The 20,000-nt window shown below is 39.9% G+C and overlaps 2 protein-coding genes and 1 long non-coding RNA gene across 9 annotated transcripts in view; 1 reads left to right on the top strand and 2 right to left on the bottom strand.

The window, feature by feature from the left end:
* Window positions 1-10,598, top strand: part of LOC132859582 (rho GTPase-activating protein 26-like) — a 52,176-nt gene extending 41,578 nt beyond the window's left edge. The window contains exons 19-26 of one of the 4 annotated variants that reach the window (XM_060890336.1): window positions 1-60; window positions 3,640-3,790; window positions 4,096-4,267; window positions 7,794-7,832; window positions 8,571-8,681; window positions 8,893-8,984; window positions 9,302-9,404; window positions 9,790-10,598. The exon at window positions 1-60 is cut by the window's left edge and continues 100 nt beyond it. In XM_060890336.1, coding sequence (XP_060746319.1) covers window positions 1-60; window positions 3,640-3,790; window positions 4,096-4,267; window positions 7,794-7,832; window positions 8,571-8,681; window positions 8,893-8,984; window positions 9,302-9,390 — 714 coding nt within the window. In that variant the 3' untranslated portion in view covers window positions 9,391-9,404; window positions 9,790-10,598. Of the gene's footprint in view, window positions 61-3,639; window positions 3,791-4,095; window positions 4,268-7,793; window positions 7,833-8,570; window positions 8,682-8,892; window positions 8,985-9,301 lie in introns of all 4 variants that reach the window. The other 3 variants (XM_060890337.1, XM_060890335.1, XM_060890338.1) reach the window with 3 other exon arrangements.
* Window positions 10,599-11,025: 427 nt separating this feature from the next.
* Window positions 11,026-20,000, bottom strand: part of LOC132859585 (uncharacterized) — a 107,565-nt gene continuing 98,590 nt past the window's right edge. The window contains exon 2 of the long non-coding RNA XR_009649750.1: window positions 11,026-11,841. This is a non-coding gene — a long non-coding RNA (uncharacterized LOC132859585). The remainder of the gene's footprint in view (window positions 11,842-20,000) is intronic.
* The window catches only part of LOC132859583 (glucocorticoid receptor-like), a 36,306-nt gene continuing 30,270 nt past the window's right edge, over window positions 13,965-20,000 (bottom strand). For all 4 annotated transcript variants that reach the window (XM_060890340.1, XM_060890341.1, XM_060890339.1 and 1 more), the window contains 4 exons: window positions 19,432-19,576; window positions 19,116-19,246; window positions 15,444-15,601; window positions 13,965-14,749 (listed from right to left, as the gene is read on the bottom strand). In XM_060890340.1, the coding sequence (XP_060746323.1) occupies window positions 14,597-14,749; window positions 15,444-15,601; window positions 19,116-19,246; window positions 19,432-19,576 (587 nt within the window). In that variant the 3' untranslated portion in view covers window positions 13,965-14,596. The remainder of the gene's footprint in view (window positions 14,750-15,443; window positions 15,602-19,115; window positions 19,247-19,431; window positions 19,577-20,000) is intronic.

Raw genomic sequence — 20,000 nt, 5'->3', positions numbered from 1 at the left:
ATTATGGACATCAAGTTCCAGAACGTTGTGGTGGAGATCCTGATTGAGAACCATGAACGTGTGAGTGTTCAAATCTCTCTATTTGTGAAACATTTCCTGTAATGTCCGAGAGAGGACACGAAGCACAATGTGGAAAATGATCACAAAAGTATTTTTATAAAAGAGTCTCTCGCTCATGGCCTCACAGCTCGTCTGTAACCCTCACAGCTCGTCTGTAAGCACACACACACCTCCTGATCTTTTTTCTTTTGGAAATGCTCTTGTTTGCAGCTTTTATTTATCCAGCGTTCTTCACGGGTTTACAGCATGAATGCTGCTTTCTCTGTCTCTCCATTCACAAGGACATGTGAAGGATCATGACTCTCATGAAGGGGCTGAAAGAGAGTGGCAGTGTTCAGATCTAACTGTTAGCTGTGGCAGGTAGCGCTAAAGCCCAGGCAAGCTGTTTCCACACCACTGCACCGTGACAGTAACCTGAGCTCCCTGTCACGTGACTGAACCTTGGCCTGATAAGCGTACAGAGATTTTATCCAGTTTGTTCTGTTGGTGTCCTCACAGGACCTCAGAAGGCTTTAATATACAAACAGAGACACAAGAGACACGAGGCATGAGGACAAATTGCAATATTTTGCTTTTATTCTTACTTCCTGTTCTCCTGACTTTATTCTCCATGAGAAGCTGGAAGCAAACATGGAATGTTCTTTTACTGAGCTGGAGACAGATGATGGCTGTGTGAACACAGTCCTATTATCTGTCATTAGCAGCATCAGTGTGTGTTAAACTGACTGCACAACACATTTACTCACCCTGTAGATCAGTGACGACGGAGACAGAACAAGGTCTTGTTTTATTGTTTAACAGTTGTGATTCTGGCACCGTAACAACAGCCAAAACACCATAAACACTGATCTGATCTGATCTGATCTCCATAAACACTGAACTGATCTCCATAAACACTGAACTGATCTCCATAAACACTGGTCTGATCTCCATAAACACTGGTCTGATCTCCATAAACACTGATCTGATCTCCATAAACTCTGATCTGATCTGATCTCCATAAACACTGAACTGATCTGATCTCCATAAACACTGAACTGATCTGATCACCTTAAACCATGATCTGATCTGATCCCCATCATCACTGAACTGATCTGATCTCCTTAAACAATGATCTGATCTCTATCAACACTGAACTGATCTGATCTCCATCAACACTGAACTGATCTGATCTCCATAAACACTGATCTGATCTGATCTGATCTCCATAAACACTGAACTGATCTGATCACCTTAAACCATGATCTGATCTGATCTCCATCAACACTGAACTGATCTGATCTCCATAAACACTGATCTGATCTGATCTGATCTCCATAAACACTGAACTGATCTGATCTGATCTGATCTCCATAAACACTGATCTGATCTGATCTGATCTCCATAAACACTGAACTGATCTGATCTCCATAAACACTGAACTGATCTGATCTGATCTGATCTCCATAAACACTGATCTGATCTGATCTCCATAAACACTGAACTGATCTCCATAAACACTGATCTGATCTGATCTGATCTGATCTCCATAAACACTGATCTGATCTCCATAAACACTGAACTGATCTGATCTGATCTGATCTCCATAAACACTGATCTGATCTCTCACACAGAGCATCAGTCTGAGCAGTAATGAGGAACTACAAGTGCACTTACTGTTTATCTGCTTAATGATGGACAGGAGATGAAGATAAAGATCAAAGTCTAAGAACTGGACAAAAACATGTACACAAATAGATGTCTTGTGAAACTAATTGAAGTATTTTTGTAAACCTGATGTTTTCTTTAACGCTGTAATGAAGGCAGTAAATTTTATTAACTGTACATTTATTTTTATATTTTGTACCATTTATCCCTTAAAGTACACTGTGTTCAGGTAAACAGTACAGTACTGAACAAGTACATTTTGTAGAGCAACACACACACATAAAGACACACACAATAAAGACACACACAATAAAGACACACACAAAGACACAGACACACACACAATAAAGACACAGACAATAAAGACACAGACACATAAAGACACAGACACTCACACACAATAAAGACACACACACAATAAAGACACACACACAATAAAAACACACACAATAAAGACACACACACAATAAAGACACAGACACATAAAGACACACACACAATAAAAACACACACAATAAAGACACACACACAATAAAGACACAGACACAATAAAGACACACACACAATAAAAACACACACAAAGACACAGACACATAAAGACACAGACACGTAAAGACACAGACACATGAAGACACAGACACTCACACAAAATAAAGACACACACACAATAAAGATACACACACATAAAGACACACACAAAAAATACACACACAAACACACAGACACTCACACACATAAAGACACACACATGTAAAGACACACAAAAAATACACACACAAACTCACACAAAATAAAGACACATACATAAAGCCTCAGACACACACCCACAAAGACACACACATAAATACAGACAGACACACACACACACCCAAACATTTACATTTACATTTACACCATGTGACAGACGTCCTTATCCAGAGCGACGTACATAAGTGTTTAAATCTCTAACATTGAATACATTAATGCTGGATCACTAAGTTACACACTTAAGATACCATGAGTTTAAAACATTTGTTCAGAGTTACAAACACACACACAAAGACACACATACACATGAATACAGACACACACACACCCCAACACACACACAAAGACACACATACACATGAATACAGACACACACACACACCCCAACACACACACAAAGACACACATACACATGAATACAGACACACACACACCCCAACACACACACAAAGACACACATACACATGAATACAGACACACACACACCCCAACACACACACAAAGACACACATACACATGAATACAGACACACACACACCCCAACACACACACAAAGACACACATACACATGAATACAGACACACACACCCCAACACACACACAAAGACACACATACACATGAATACAGACACACACACACCCCAACACACACAAAGACACACATACACATGAATACAGACACACACACACCCCAACACACACAAAGACACACCTACACATGAATACAGACACACACACCCAAACACACACACAAAGACACACATACACATAAATACAGACAGACACACACACCCAAACACACACACAAAGACACACATACACATGAATACAGACACACACACACCCAAACACACACACAAAGACACACACATGAATACAGACACACACACACCCAAACACACACACAAAGACACACACATGAATACAGACACACACACACCCAAACACACACACAAAGACACACATACAAAGTGGAGAACAACAAGACGAAAATCCTCAATCATTTTCATTTATTAGTGAAACTCATCTGTGAATTTTTTGAGATTTTTCTCAGCTTCGTCTCACTGGTTCTTTCACTGCTCATGAAGACAAACAGGATCGTGGTGTCGGTTAACCAACATTGTCTTGCTGTGAGGACAATATTTACTCAGACCCGATGACCTCATGGTTTTATTTCCTTCACAGATCTTTAAAGAGACGCCTGTTCCTGCAGTGGGACAAATCAGCTCGCAGTCCAGCGTCCACAGGAGGAGAAGCACAGAGAGCAAAGCTCCATCCTGCAGTGAGAGACCTCTCACACTCTTCCACACTCCTACACACTCTGAGAAAGAGCGAGGTGAGGACCTGTGGGATTGATCCTCTGGTTCTGCTTATGATCTGACATCATACGGATCTCCTTTTATCGCACTCTTAGCACTGTGAACATTATTTATGGGCTTCCTGAGAGATCCTGCAGCCCTTTGAACTAAAGTTATTTTAGACGGTTTCGTTCCCTGTGAGTGAGATTTCTAGTAGAATCCCATTCTTGGAAGAGAAGGCAGATAAAAATATACGCTTAGATAAATCAGGCCGTGATATTTCAGAACTTCCCTTTTAACCTGAACAGTGATCAGATCTCCTTGTTGAATTTTTTATCACCAGCAGCAGTGGATAAGAGGAACAGTGTGCACCTAAACTCTGAATCCCAGCCAGCAGCTTGTTCCTCACTCAACTGCACCAGCAATCAGAACTGGAACAAGTTTATTAACCTCAGCAGTGCAGACGGAGAACAGGACGGTGTTGTACAGGCACGGCAGAGTAGATCTAATTCACAGTGAGTACAGAGATACACACACACACACACACATATACACACACTCACTCACACACACACAGACATACACACATACATATACACACACTCACTCACACACACACACACACAGACATACACACATACAGTACATATACACACACACTCACTCACTCACTCACACACACAGACATACACACATACATATACACACACACACACAGACATACACACATACATATACACACACTCACTCACACACACACACACACAGACATACACCCATACATATACACACACTCACTCACACACACACACTCAGACAAACACACATACATATACACACACTCACTCACTCACAGACACACACACACAGACATACACACACACATACACACACATATACTCACACACACACTCACACACACTCACTCATGCACACATACACACACATACACACACTTACACACATACATATACACACACTCACACACACTCACACACACACACTCACACACACACACACACACACATACCCACACACTCACCACACACATACCCACACACACACACACACATATACACACACATATAAACACTCACTCACACACACACACACACTCTTACACACACTCACACACACACACATACCCACACACTCACACACATACACACATATACACACACAGACACACACACACACACACATATACACATACACACACACACACACACATATACACACACGCACATACAAACACATACATGCATACATACACACATATACATACACACAAACACACATATACACATACATACACACACAGACATACACACACACATATACACACACACATATACACACTCACATACAAACACATACATACACACATATACATACACACAAACACACACACACTCTCCCACAAATATATATACATACACACATACAGGTGCACACATTTTTCTGGGGTTTGGGTGGTTGTCTCCATCTATAAAAATCTTTATTGTGGAGAGAGAGAGAGAGAGAGAGAGAGAGAGAGAGACTAATGTTTATTTTTGTCCCTATCCTAAGGAGGAAGCAGAAACCAAAGTAGTCTCTCTCTCTCTCTCTCTCTCTCTCTCTCTCTCTCTCTCTCTCTCTCTCTCTCTCTCTCTCTCCCTCTTTCTCTCTTTCTCCGTGGGGTTGGTTGTCAGTTGGTTGTCAGTTGGTTGTGATCCTGGTTGTGATCCTGGTTGTGATCCTGGTTGTGTGATGTAGCTCAGTGTTTTTTGTACTGTTGGGATGTTGTGAGCTCACAGGAGTCTAATTTATAGATTTTCTCCTGAAACTGTAAGCGGTAAACAGCCAGAAGGTTGCATTAAAGCATGCAGCACTCATTAGAAAAGCATCAGGTGCATTAAAATGACTAATTGCTGGATTTTTGACAGAGTAAAGGATGTTTTTCAGAGTGCAGGAGAAGCACACTGCGAGCGCTGTTGCCTAGAGACGGTGTTCAGGTCAGTTCAGTGAATGCGGACGGATTATTCAGGTGAAAACAAGACAAATTATTTTAATGTGTACCTGTTTACATGATCGTAGTCAGTGACGTCAGTGATCAGGGTGTTTATATCAGATCTGTTTGGTGCTGACGGTTTTAGCAGCTGGAGCAGAAATTGCAGCATTTTACACCTCCGTCTAATTCTCTCATTTTTTATGCTTCATTTCTGGTGTTGTCCTGGACTTCATTTGACTTTTCTCATGACTCTAAGGCCATGTTCTTAGAAAACTGTCTGAAATGTCTGTCCCTGTCTCGTTATTTATCAGCTTTAGGGTCGAAGTGCTGCATCTTTCTGTCTTATTCCTGGTTCTTGCTTCCTGTCTGTAAACCGTAGAGCTGCAGCTTTAAAATACACACCAAAGCTGAAGATCATGGAAACTATGGGATCATTTTTAATATCAGTTTATGATTCTATACGTTTTGTTCTGATTCACACTCATTTCAGTTAACATTCTCACATGCAAATAAAGTCATGAATAATTGCAGAATTGCAACAGCTTTTAATTGGCATTTACATGTTCACCTTGTGAACCAACAGGAGCTGATCGTTCTTTATTTATTTATTATACAATATTAACACAAGGAACCTAAAACAAAAAAAAATAAATCGGTCCTGATTATGACGGTGACGTTTTTCCTGCTGGTTTAGAAGAACACTTTATTATCAGATGTAGTTTGTGTGATGGTGAGAACCACAGCAGCTCCAGGATGGAGAAGTGAAAGCTTGCATAGTGTTGGAGGAGAAGTGTGTGAACTTGTAGCTGAGGAGTGTGAAGATGAGCGATATGAACTAAACATCACAGGTGAGGATGAGGTGAAGATGATATGAATATGCAGTGGTTAGTTAATAACTCCAGTGTCGTAGGGAATAAACACACAATGTGCACTTCTACTGATCGTGTTTAAGAGTTATGTACAATCTCCAATAATCACTGAAATGAAGCACTTCAGAGACAGAGCTTTGAATTACCGTTTGCTTTTACGAATGTAAATGTGATCGCCATAGCAACCTTCAATCAGATTATTGTCAGTTTGTATGTATCTAAAGCAACGCAGAAAAACGGAGCTGGATATAACAAAGACCGTTATTGTGTTGACATCCTGTGAGTGGACAGTCAGGGTCACTACTGTAGTGTGTAACTGGATAAAAATAAATCACTTTGCTTCATCAAACTTGGTGTGACATCCCATTCCAAGTCAAGGGCTCTTTTCTGTTCTAATCAGCTCCACTGTTCTCTTGTGTGAAGTCTTAGCACTAGATGTTAGAGTGTACAGTATCTGTGTGGGTTTGTGTTCGTTCGGCTACAAGATCGTCAGTGAGATCAGACTCTGAAGTCGGGATGTTGAGGAGACTCCAGTTCCAGTTCATCCCAAAGGTGTTCAGTGGTGTTGAGGTCAGGATCTTCTCAAACTGTTGCTACATTAGAAACATGATTGTCTAACATGACTTTATATCCTGTAGAATATTCTCCTTCTCTCCTGCCCTTTAAAACAACCCCAGACTGTTATCCTCCTCCACAACACGTTACTGTTGCCTCATCACTCCAGGGAACACCGGAGTCCAGTGTCTGAGCTGTACAACACTCCAGCTTACTTGTTTCATCGTGTGTCGTGATCATAGGCTTGTGTGCAGCCGCTTGGACATGAAATCATTTTCTGAAGCTCCTGATGCTCAGGTCATATGCTGATGTTTCTTCCAGAGGCAGTGTGGAGCTCTGAGGTTAGCGATGAAACAGAGGATATTATTTTTGTGTGTGACTCAACAGGATGTTCTGTGGGATTGTGTGGACTACTGTTGCTGCTCCTTTCACAGTATTAGCTCTTTTTGTTGGCTGGGGCAAATGTAGCAGGGCAGAAATTTCAGCATCCTGAGTTCTTCAGTATGATCCATTCCACTGGGGGTGCACATACTTCTGGCCATATAGCAAACACCACATATTAAATATTTTATGGCAAATGTACCAGGTCAATAAAGTGTTCACAAACTCTTCTTTTTTCTGTTCTAGTCAAATTCCAAGAACTCGAGGTAGCAGCATATCATCCAGGTAAGAAAGCATTGTGTGATGTTTCCTTCATCAGACTGATGGTGACGACACTGAGCAGTGACTCAGGACTCACTTTATAGAGAATGAAATGTATGAACCAGACTTGTGGACAGATGAGACTCGATTTGTGTCTCATTTCAAACTGAACTTGATTCTGATGTGGACACAGAGGAGATCACTGGCTCTCTGGTTGCTAACTGGCTATTATGAGATGGTAAAATGGCCTGTAAAGAGATGTAACAGTACTCAGACACTCTCAGATTCCTGTTCTTGATTGACTGGAGAGGAACCTGACATGGTCTTCTGCTGTTGTGGCTCCTCCATCTTAAGGTGGATCGGTGATTTAAGTTTAGTGTAGTTTTCCTGTCAGCTCAGGTCTTTCTCCACTAAAACCTCCACCCAGCCACCATGTTCTGATGTTTGCTGTGATCATTAACTGAAACTCTTGTCCTGGACCTGCATGGGCTTCTGCATTAGGCTGCTGTTGCATGATAATTGGATGATTGATTAATGAGCAGTGTTCAATGTTCTTCAGTGGATATTAAAAGCTTCTCTGGAGTAGATGGGATTTGTTCTGCTTGTGCATGCAGTGACTTCAGCTGAACATCTGCACACAACGAGGTGCTACTGAAGCCTGCTGAACCTCTCACTCCAGTTTCTATTAACATGTAACTTCATACATTACTGGCTCAGACGTGTGTGTGTGTGTGTGTGTGTGTGTGTGTGTTTGAATCACAGCTCAGCTTCACCCAGCTCCACCTCTCCACGCTCTCCTTCCTGGCCGATGTTCTCTGCTCCCTCCAGTCCTCAGTCAGCTCCCTGCACTTCCAGTGAATGTTCCCCGCTCAGGTGTGTCCTGAGTCTTTTCTGCAGTGCTTGTGGATATTTAACACCTCTCACACTCTTAAACAGAACAACGTGTGTTAAATGTAGAAATGAGTATTTGTGTGGTGACGTTCCTACTTATTTTTATGGAGGTTTAGCAGATGCTCATATTCTTCTGACTCCAGAGTTAAGATTATTACGGAAACGGTCCTTAGTTCCTCTTTTCTACCCACAGTCCTCCTCTGCGGAAGGCTCGCGCTCTGTACGCCTGCAAAGCCGAGCACAACTCCGAGCTCTCCTTCATCGCAGGGACGATATTCGACAACGGTGAGTTCCCACGAGACTCGGTCCACTTTATTTACTGCACTGTCGGAGAATGTTATTTTTAATTGTGAACAAAAATAAGATTTTGTAGCTGACGTCGTCTCACCGAGAAGATTTTTACACTTGACTGACTGTAAACACAGCAGTCTGATATTCAGCACTGTTAATAAACTGTGTGAATGTTCCAGAACAGATTTATTGTGCACTAATATGTCTGATTACTGGTGAATGTTCTGCTTTAAAACCTGCCACAGCGATCCAGATTTAATTATTTAAAAAGAGACACACGGTGTTTAATATTCCATTTTAACTTCTTGTAGTTCATCCGTCGAGGGAACCGGGCTGGTTAGAGGGCACGTTGGACGGGAGAACGGGATTAATTCCTGAGAACTACGTAGAGTTTCTTTAGCTGTGGACCAGAAGGTGACGAGATCCTGCAGCAGACACAGAAAGCTGGCTCTGTGTGTGTGTGTGTGTGTGTGTGTGTGTGTGTGTGTGTGTGTGTGAGTGTGTGTGAGTGTGTGTGTGTGAGTGTGTGTGAGTGTGTGTGAGTATGTGTGTGTGTGTGTGTGAGTGTGTGTGTGTGTGTGAGTGTGAGTGTGTGTGAGTGTGTGTGTGAGTGTGTGTGAGTGTGTGTGTGTGTGTGTGTGTGTGAGTGTGTGTGTGTGTGTGTGTGTGTGTGTGTGTGTGAGTGTGTGTGTGTGAGTGTGTGTAGGCTGAGGGCACTTGGCCACCAAAAAGCACTGCCATTACTAAAAATGAAAGGAAAAAAAAAAATATTGGGACCATTTTAGTTTTTCTCCAGCAGCTTAGGAACCTTTACTGGGAGACTCATCACCACAAATCATCCTGAGCTGCGTTTCTACGGCAACCTCTCTCTGCCGCAGTCTGGAGCGTCGGGAACGTCGTGTCGTATCTTCAGCTTTTTTTTGTCTGAAATGTTTAGAACTACTACAAGAAACTGGTTCATTTTTAAAAAGAAAAAAAAAAGATTGAGGAATTATTTCCTTTACTTTGCACTTTTATATTTTAGGGAACAATTTATGAAACGCTCAAGCTGTCTTTTCCTCGTCCTCTGTCTCTTACCCTCACGTTTCTCTGCAGTATGTTAAGGAGTAAAATGTAAAAGAATGTGAATTCAGCGCCGATCAAATGTAAAGCCTCTGGTGTCGATGCCGCTCTCTGGTCTGTAACAGTGTAAATCCATGAGGTGAAATGTTTCTGTAAATAATTCTGTTTTGTATTCTAGCTTACTAACTTAATTATTGCTCTTTTTACATAAAAATATCTAAGTTAATTTTGCGAGTTTTAATATTCTTAACTGTTAAAAGTGTAGCAGGAATCGAGCTCCTGATGTTCTTCAGGTTTTCTTTATTAAACATCAGAATCAGCTGTATTTCTGTTTACCGCCTGTTTCTTACAGAACTAAAGAACGACTTTCACTTCCTGATTTTACAGAGTTACAGGTTTTATTAAAGCTACGTGCAGGAACATCTGAGGTCCTTGTGGAGTAATGAGGAGCTGCATCACTGACTGGATATGAACTAAAACTATTAACTAATTATTTCAGTCTCATTGTTTTAAGAAAGAATAAATAAATTTCACTGTTGATGACCATTTCATGTCCATCCATCTGTCTTTAATGATATTAAACAAACACCGAACTAAAGTGAACACTAACAGCACCGCTGGAACGGCTTCAGACCTGCAGGAACATGTTTGGATTAAAAAAAGATCAAATTTTTGCCCAGAAGTAAAGAAAATATTTTACTGCATCTCAGAATTCTGTTTTCTATCTCAATCTATCTCGTAATATTAAAAATCTACGAGGAACAGCAATGTTGAGTATTACAGCTGCTCCCACACCTACTGAACACTACACACTTACACCATGTGTATTAAAGCTAGAAGGCTCGTGGTGTCTCAAATGGAACACTGACTTTTTTTAACAGGAAGTAGAACCACTGCAGGCGTGAAAACGTAGATCACAAACAAACAAACAAACAAACAAACAAACAAACAAACAAACAAACGGTCCACTTCCTCACGCGTGTGATTGCATGTCCAACATTTAATCAAATATGTGTAAAGGTTGACATTCAATCTACTTTTAAGTGGAATATAAAACTATTTATACAGACAATATTCTTCACTTTGGATTAAATTTACAGAAAATAAAACAAAACTTAATCCATTTATTTTGCTATCAGCTGAATAAATCTCTGCCTTTTGCTCATGAGAATATTTGCATTAATAGTTTATAAAATAAAACTTTTATCAGATTAACATTAGGGTTTAGTGCAAATCCTCAGACTCTGGTACTTTACTTCCACACAGTTTTCTGTTTTTCCTCCTTTTTGTTTCTTTTTCAAATGACTGGCGTTTTCACAGCAATACACATGAGGGCAAAGAGGAGAGGATTAAATACACAAAGAAATACGAAGGAAAAGAACAAATTAGAAACATGATACCAAGTGCTACTGTAAAGCATCATCATCATCATCATCATCATCATCATCATCACGCTAAAACATTCCCAGGCTGTTCATCACACACCGATCGCTCTGAAAAACACAGCAGTTTGTTTTACATAAAAGAGCAACACAAAATACAAACAGGACAAAATCGTCTCATGGACTAAAATAAATCATTCAAATATTAGAAGAATGAGATTTTATAGAATTATTGTAGGAACTCAAAGGTAAATATTAAAATGTCTGTTGATGACAGCGGCGAGTCGTGCAGAAGGGAGACGGAGTCTGGGGTTCAGGAGATCTGCAGCTCACTGGAAAAACCTGTGATGGAATTTTCATATATTTTTTCACTCACTCACTCATCATCTACCGCTTATCTGAACTACCTCGGGTCACGGGGTCTCTCACGCGTCATCGGGCATCAAGGCAGGATACACCCTGGACGGAGTGCCAACCCATCACAGGGCACACACACACACACTCTCTCATTCACTCACACACTCACACGCTACGGACAATTTTCCAGAGATGCCAATCAACCTACCATGCATGTCTTTGGACCGAGGGAGGAAACCGGAGTACCCGGAGGAAACCCCCGAGGCACGAGGAGAACATGCAAACTCCACACACACAAGGTGGAGGCGGGAATCGAACCCCCAACCCTGGAGGTGTGAGGAGAACGTGATAACCACTAAGACACCGTGACCCCTCATATATTTTTTGTATTCTACAATTCAGTTCCTATGTGAGGTCACGATCCTGTTTCACAAAACCTTTAAAGTTTTTAAATAATGACAAACTAAAGTTTGAACAGAAGAAAGTTTTACAATGTGACTTTTACAGACACGGTGTAAAATAATCGAATTCTGAACTTCATCTTTACGAGTTAATGCAGCACTTCAGTTCACCTCGTCGTGAGGAACATCAGGGGCTCTCAGGGTCTGATCTGTGAAGCTCACGGGAGAAGGAGACGTCGGGCTGATTAACACACCCATGTTTATTCTTCCACTTCACACACTGCTATAGTGTCACAGTGTGGATTTAATTAGTGACTGAATTATATTAGTGTATTGTGTGAAAGTGAATGTGAGCGTAGTGCAGAACGATCCGAACCAAAACTGCAGCGGAATTCGTCCGGATTCCTTTCGAAAGACGGCAGAAGAGGGAACACAAACAAAACTAAACAAAAACACAGACGATTTTTCTTTCTTTTGTTCTGTGTGTTTGAGGAAAATAGAATCTTTCTTTATAAACACTCAATGTTCTGTTCAGGAAAAAACAAACAGTTAAATGACTTGTGGACTTTCCTGAAACTCTGCTGGTACAGTTTGATAAAAAGGCACCGGATCTCTCGCACGTTAAAAACAAAACCTCTTCAGCAGGTAGAAGGACAGAAGGACAGGAGGATTCAGACCTGAGCAGACAGAAGGACGCTGGGCAGGTTTTCACCAAAATGTTATAAAGTTAGAAACATCCAAAAGGGAAATCTACAGGACTGTAACACACACACATACACACACACTCATACACACACAAACACACACACATACACACACAGACACACATACATGCACACAACATACATACACACACATACACACACACACATGCACACACACACACACACACACATACACACACACAGACACAAACACACACACATACACATACACACACAGACACAAATTCACACACACATACACACACACACACTCATACATACATACACACACACATGCACACAACATACATACACACACACAAACACACACTCACACACAAACACACAAAAAACACACACAAACGCACTCACAGACACTCACACACAAACACACACAAACACTCACACACACAAACACTCACACATACAAACACAGGGACACTCTCACACATACACACACAAACACACACACACAAACACACACACTCACACACACACAAACACACACACGCAAACACACACAGACACAATCTCACACTCACACAAACACACACACACGTGTCCTACATTACCGCTACATCAGGTTAAATATGAAGCACAACAAAAGCTCACTGCTAATATGATGAGTATTTAAACCTCTGTAAGTTTTTCCAGGACGAAGACGTGATGCTCTGCTCTCTGTTCTGTGACCAAACGCTCAGCTTCAATAATCTCAGTCTGATATTTTAGGACGTTAAAACCAGCAGGTTTTGGAAAAGCAGGAAAGTTGAAATGTGTTTTTTGTTCAATATTTTAATTTAAAATCCTTTTCTTCTTCCTGGAGATTCTCGGTGTGGCGTCACTGACTCACAGCTCCAGTGTTCACGCTTTGATCATTTTAACACTTCAGTTTGAATCACTTTCTGGTGCTCTGACAGAACCATCACAACAAGACAACTGTGGCTCTTCTTATACAGTTCTAGATGTTTTTACTGAGTAATCATCGAATTTCCTCTGAACATCCTGCAGTGCGCGAGGGGCTGCGTCCCAAACCACAACGAATGTTCACTTCACTTCAAACTCTGAATATATGAAGATAAATGTTAATGAGGTCGTTTAATGCCTGATTTCAGGGATGTACAAATTACACAAAAGCATGAAGTACATTTAGCCAGAGACAAAACACCTTAAAGAGAAGAAAAAAGAAGCTTTTTCTAATCATTGAGACGCAGCAGACGGGATGAAGAGCTGCGTCCTGACTTTCATCACTCCTGAGGATCACAGATAACTTTACAAACCAAACACTGCTGTTTTAAAGGAGAGCTCAAAAAGGCACAAAGACAAAAAACATGAAAAGCTTTTACAAAATGAAAAATTGAATTTTTAAAGGCACATTTTCCCTTTCTCTGATATTCATCTGTTAAGATTGTAAAGATTTTCTTCTCCCAGATCCAACTTCTGCAGAAAATATTATACGGTGATTTATGAGAAGAAAGGGTTGAAAAAGACCCTCTAATATATATATATATGTGTGTGTGTGTGTGTGTGTGTGTGTGTGTGTGTGTATCTTCAGTCCTATTCTAGCCCATGAACACTCTCTCTCTCTCTCTCTCTCTCTCTCTCTCAAAAACACACACTTAAAAAAAAGAACATGCAGTGTCACTCAGTGAAGCCGGTGAAGGCCACCGGTGGAGTTTAAGGCATTGTCGTCATGTAAGCAGTCATTTTTGATGAAAGAGAAGTGGTTTAACACTCCGGTCTTTAAACTTAGGAAGTTGGTTGGTGATGATTTCAGCCAACATCTCAGGGAACTCCACACTCAGGAACTTGTTCACAAATGTGTAGAAGCAGAAGTTGAGAAGTTCCATTACCATCTGCACACACACACACACGCACACACACACGCACACACACACAGGAATCCAGAAGTTAGCACGTTATGAGTACTGAATACTGAATATTAGCCTGAGTGGAAAAAGTGTTTAACAAAAGAAACTCCACATGACAGCATGTTAACGATTTCTTCACACAATACAGAAATATTCATTATATATTAACAATAAATTAAATGTTATAATGTTCTCTACTTCACATCATGTTAAAACGTGTGCTGACGGCTGTTTTTTACGAGGACACAGAGGTCTGGATCACAGTACTGTTTGTTTGTTTGTTTGTTTGTTTACATGTATCCAAGGTTTCCAGTAATCATTAGATGCTCGCGGGGAAAAAGCTGTCGATCATCTGTTTTAGTTCGAATGTAAACACTAGAAACACTCGTTTTTATTCGTCTCTCTACAGCGCCTCATTTTACTTGGATTTTATTTGGATTTTTAATGTTTGTATTTTATAACTTAATTTTATAGTTAAAATAGAAAAAATACTATAATAATAAAATTGAATATTAAATAATCAACTTCTCAGTTAAGTCTTAGCAAAAATAAATAAATTGCTCTGTTAGATCTAGTGAAACTGAAACTGAAAGCAAAACTCCAAGAAATGAACAAAAACAAATGAAATGATTCAGATGTAATGTAAAAATTGTCCAGACGCTGATTATCATGATCTCACCTCCTGCATGGAGTCCAGAAGTTTGGTGAGCTGGTAGAACCTCCGCCAGTTCTGGTTGGAGTTATCGTCCCGCTTGGCGATGGCTTTACCCAGTTCTTTAATGTAGGACATACGGATTTCATCAAACACAGCCTGGCTCTTCAGCCCGTCCTTCGGTACTGTGGAGACCAAAACAAAGAAAACTAAGCTGTTACAACAGATACAGATGAAATACAGCACATTACATCAGATACAGAATCATCTCCACAGCTCAGAGTCTTCTGTCAGGTCAGAGCCAAAGGAACAGACACCGAGATTAGATTAGATATGATTACATCTGATATGATGACCAATGAGAACAGTGTGTGTTCATTAACACAGTGTTCATCAGACTGTGTGTTCACCACACTGTGTTTATTAGACTGTGTGTGTTTATTAGACTATGTGTGTTTATTAGACTGTGTGGATTAATTAGACTGTGTGTTAATTGTACTGTGTGTGTTTATTAGACGGTGTGTGTTAATTAGACTGTGTGTGTTAATTAGACTGTGTGTGTTAATTAGACAGTGTGTTTATTAGACTGTGTGTGTGTGTTTATTAGACCGTGTGTTAATTAGACTGTGTGTGTTAATTAGACTGTGTGTAGCAGGACAGTGTGTGTTAATTAGACTGTGTGTGTTAATTAGACTGTGTGTAGCAGGACAGTGTGTGTTAATTAGACTGTGTGTAGCAGGACAGTGTGTGTTAATTAGACTGTGTGTAGCACAACATTGTGTGTTAATTAGACTGTGTGTGTTAATTAGACTGTGTGTAGCAGGACAGTGTGTGTTAATTAGACTGTGTGTGTTAATTAGACTGTGTAGCAGGACAGTGTGTGTTAATTAGACAGTGTGTGTTAATTAGACTGTGTGTGTTAATTAGACTGTGTGTAGCAGGACAGTGTGTGTTAATTAGACAGTGTGTGTTAATTAGACTGTGTGTTGATTAGACTGTGTGTGTTAATTAGACTGTGTGTAGCACAACAGTGTGTGTTAATTAGACAGTGTGTGTTTATTAGACAGTGTGTGTTAATTAGACTGTGTGTGTTAATTAGACTGTGTGTAGCACAACAGTGTGTGTTAATTAGACAGTGTGTGTTTATTAGACAGTGTGTGACGCTGTTTCTTTTCTTTTTCCAAAGCAGAAAAGATTTGATGTTTTTTCTTTAATAGAGCCACATTTCCATTTCTTCTTGTAATCGAATCACACGTGACATCTTTTACTTTACACAGACAATAAAACGAGTGTTTTGGTGCTTGTTAGCGTAAAGCTTTCTCTGACGGACTGAACAGGAAATGACTTCGTCTTTGTTAAAGCTTTTAATCAGTCAGTTTAGTTTCAGCCTTAATTAAAGTTCTGTATAAAAACACAGCAGAAAAGAAGGAACAAACACGTGAGTGTGTTATTTATCATCACTACACAACACTACACTACACTACACTACACTACACTACATTACACTACATTACATTACACTACATTACACTACATTACACTACACTACACTACATTACACTACACTACATTACATTACACTACATTACACTACACTACATTACACTACACTACATTACACTACACTACATTACATTACACTACACTACACTACACTACATTACACTACACTACATTACACTACACTACATTACACTACACTACACTACACTACACTACATTACATTACACTACACTACATTACACTACACTACATTACACTACACTACACTACACTACACTACACTACACTACACTACACTACATTACACTACACTACACTACATTACACTACACTACATTACACTACACTACATTACATTACACTACACTACACTACACTACATTACACTACACTACATTACACTACACTACATTACACTACACTACACTACACTACACTACACTACACTACACTACATTACATTACACTACATTACACTACACTACATTACACTACACTACACTACACTACACTACACTACATTACACTACATTACACTACACTACATTACACTACACTACACTACATTACACTACATTACACTACACTACATTACACTACACTACATTACATTACACTACACTACACTACACTACATTACACTACACTACATTACACTACATTACACTACACTACATTACACTACACTACACTACATTACACTACACTACATTACACTACACTACATTACATTACACTACACTACACTACATTACACTACACTACATTACACTACATTACACTACACTACATTACACTACACTACACTACACTACATTACACTACACTACATTACACTACATTACACTACACTACATTACACTACACTACACTACACTACACTACACTACATTACATTACACTACATTACACTACACTACATTACACTACACTACATTACACTACACTACACTACACTACATTACACTACACTACATTACACTACACTACACTACACTACATTACACTACACTACACTACACTACACTACACTACATTACACTACACTACATTACACTACACTACACTACATTACACTACACTACATTACACTACACTACACTACACTACACTACACTACACTACATTACACTACACTACACTACACTACATTACACTACATTACACTACACTACACTACATTACACTACATTACATTACACTACACTACACTACATTACACTACACTACACTACATTACATTACACTACACTACACTACACTACACTACACTACATTACACTACACTACATTACACTACACTACACTACATTACATTACACTACACTACACTACATTACACTACACTACATTACACTACACTACACTACATTACACTACATTACATTACACTACACTACACTACATTACATTACACTACACTACACTACATTACACTACATTACATTACACTACACTACACTACATTACATTACACTACACTACACTACATTACACTACACTACATTACACTACACTACACTACATTACACTACACTACATTACACGAGGAAACTGGAATATCTCTGATGTTTACGTCACATTATAAATGTCATTAACATGAGAGCGCAGGGTCACTTTTCTCTCCTGTAGTCTGTGGGACTCAAATAAATGCTTTTAATTTAACTATTTAAATGAGAACTCTCTCTGGGACTGGGACTGATACTGGGACTGATACTGGGACTGATACTGGGACTGATACTGGTACTAGTACTGGGACTGGGATTGCATCACTCTCAGCACAGGCTGGAGTTTAGTCTCACCTGTAAATTATACATGAATTAATGTAAACATGTGGAGACCAAATGAGCAGTGATTTGTAACTGAAATGCAGCTAATAAGTGTCATATTTCAGCACTCAGTGATGGAGCAGCTCAATTACACATCAACCATATATACAGTATATACAACAGGTCAGAAAACACACCACACACACACACAGACACACACAGACACACACACACACACAAACACACACACACACACACACACACAAACACAAACACAAACACAAACACAGTTTTAGTCTCCTGGATAGTCTTCTTACTCTGAGACCTAGAGAACCAGTATATTGTATTGATGATGATCAGACTGAAGAAGACGTCTGTTAAACATCTTAAATGTAAAGGTGATTCAGTGTAAACGAGTGAACTCACCTGTACTGAGCAACAGCAGCACTTTCATACACAGATACTCGTCGTAGGAGACCTCGAGACGCACCAGCTCGTTGGTGATCTTCAGCATCTGTTTACACTGTTCAGTCATGTAAGGCAGCTTCATCCTCTCCCTGCAGCACACACACACACACACACACACACACATTCATCAACAACACAAAACATCTGAGCTTTTTTTTATTTATATAACATCCTTGTTTTTTTTTGCATTCTGGCTTTGGACATTTGTGGCATCTCCGACATTCGATCTCTCTGTGAACAACAGCAAAGTTTTCATTCCAACCAAAAGACTTACTCATTGATGACGAGGTCAGGGGCAAAGCACAGCATGCCTCCGTTACACTGCTGGTAAGATCTCCATCCGAGGCTGAAGGACATGAGGAACAACCAGGAGCACTGCAGCAGAGTCATCTGATCATCCAGGTGCAGATTCCGGAAACCTGGAACAGCAAAGTGATGAAGGAATAAATACACAATGATCAACACAACCTGTATCCAGCTTCCCAAAATCACAGGTAAAGATGATCTTTAAGATCTCAGAGCTTAAAACTCTCCTCATTTGATACAGACTTCAGGACATGCTGTTATATAAAAACAATCAACTTCAGGTGTGTACAGTAACTCTGACTAGTTTCTGTACAACATAAGGGTCTGATGTGTGTCTGTTTTGTGTCTGCTGTGTGTCTGTTGTGTGTCTGCTGTGTGTTTGTTTTGTGTCTGTTGTGTGTCTGCTGTGTGTCTGTTTTGTGTCTGTTTTGTCTGTTGTGTGTCTGTTTTGTATCTGTTGTGTGTCTGTTGTGTGTCTGTTTTGTGTCTGTTGTCTGTCTGCTTTGTGTCTGTTATGTGTCTGTTGTGTGTCTGTTG

The sequence above is a fragment of the Tachysurus vachellii genome, chromosome 17, assembly GCF_030014155.1.
Source record: "Tachysurus vachellii isolate PV-2020 chromosome 17, HZAU_Pvac_v1, whole genome shotgun sequence".
Lineage (NCBI taxonomy): Eukaryota > Metazoa > Chordata > Actinopteri > Siluriformes > Bagridae > Tachysurus > Tachysurus vachellii.
Note: the sequence above shows the minus strand (reverse complement) of the source record. Positions and strands in the feature narration are given on the sequence as shown.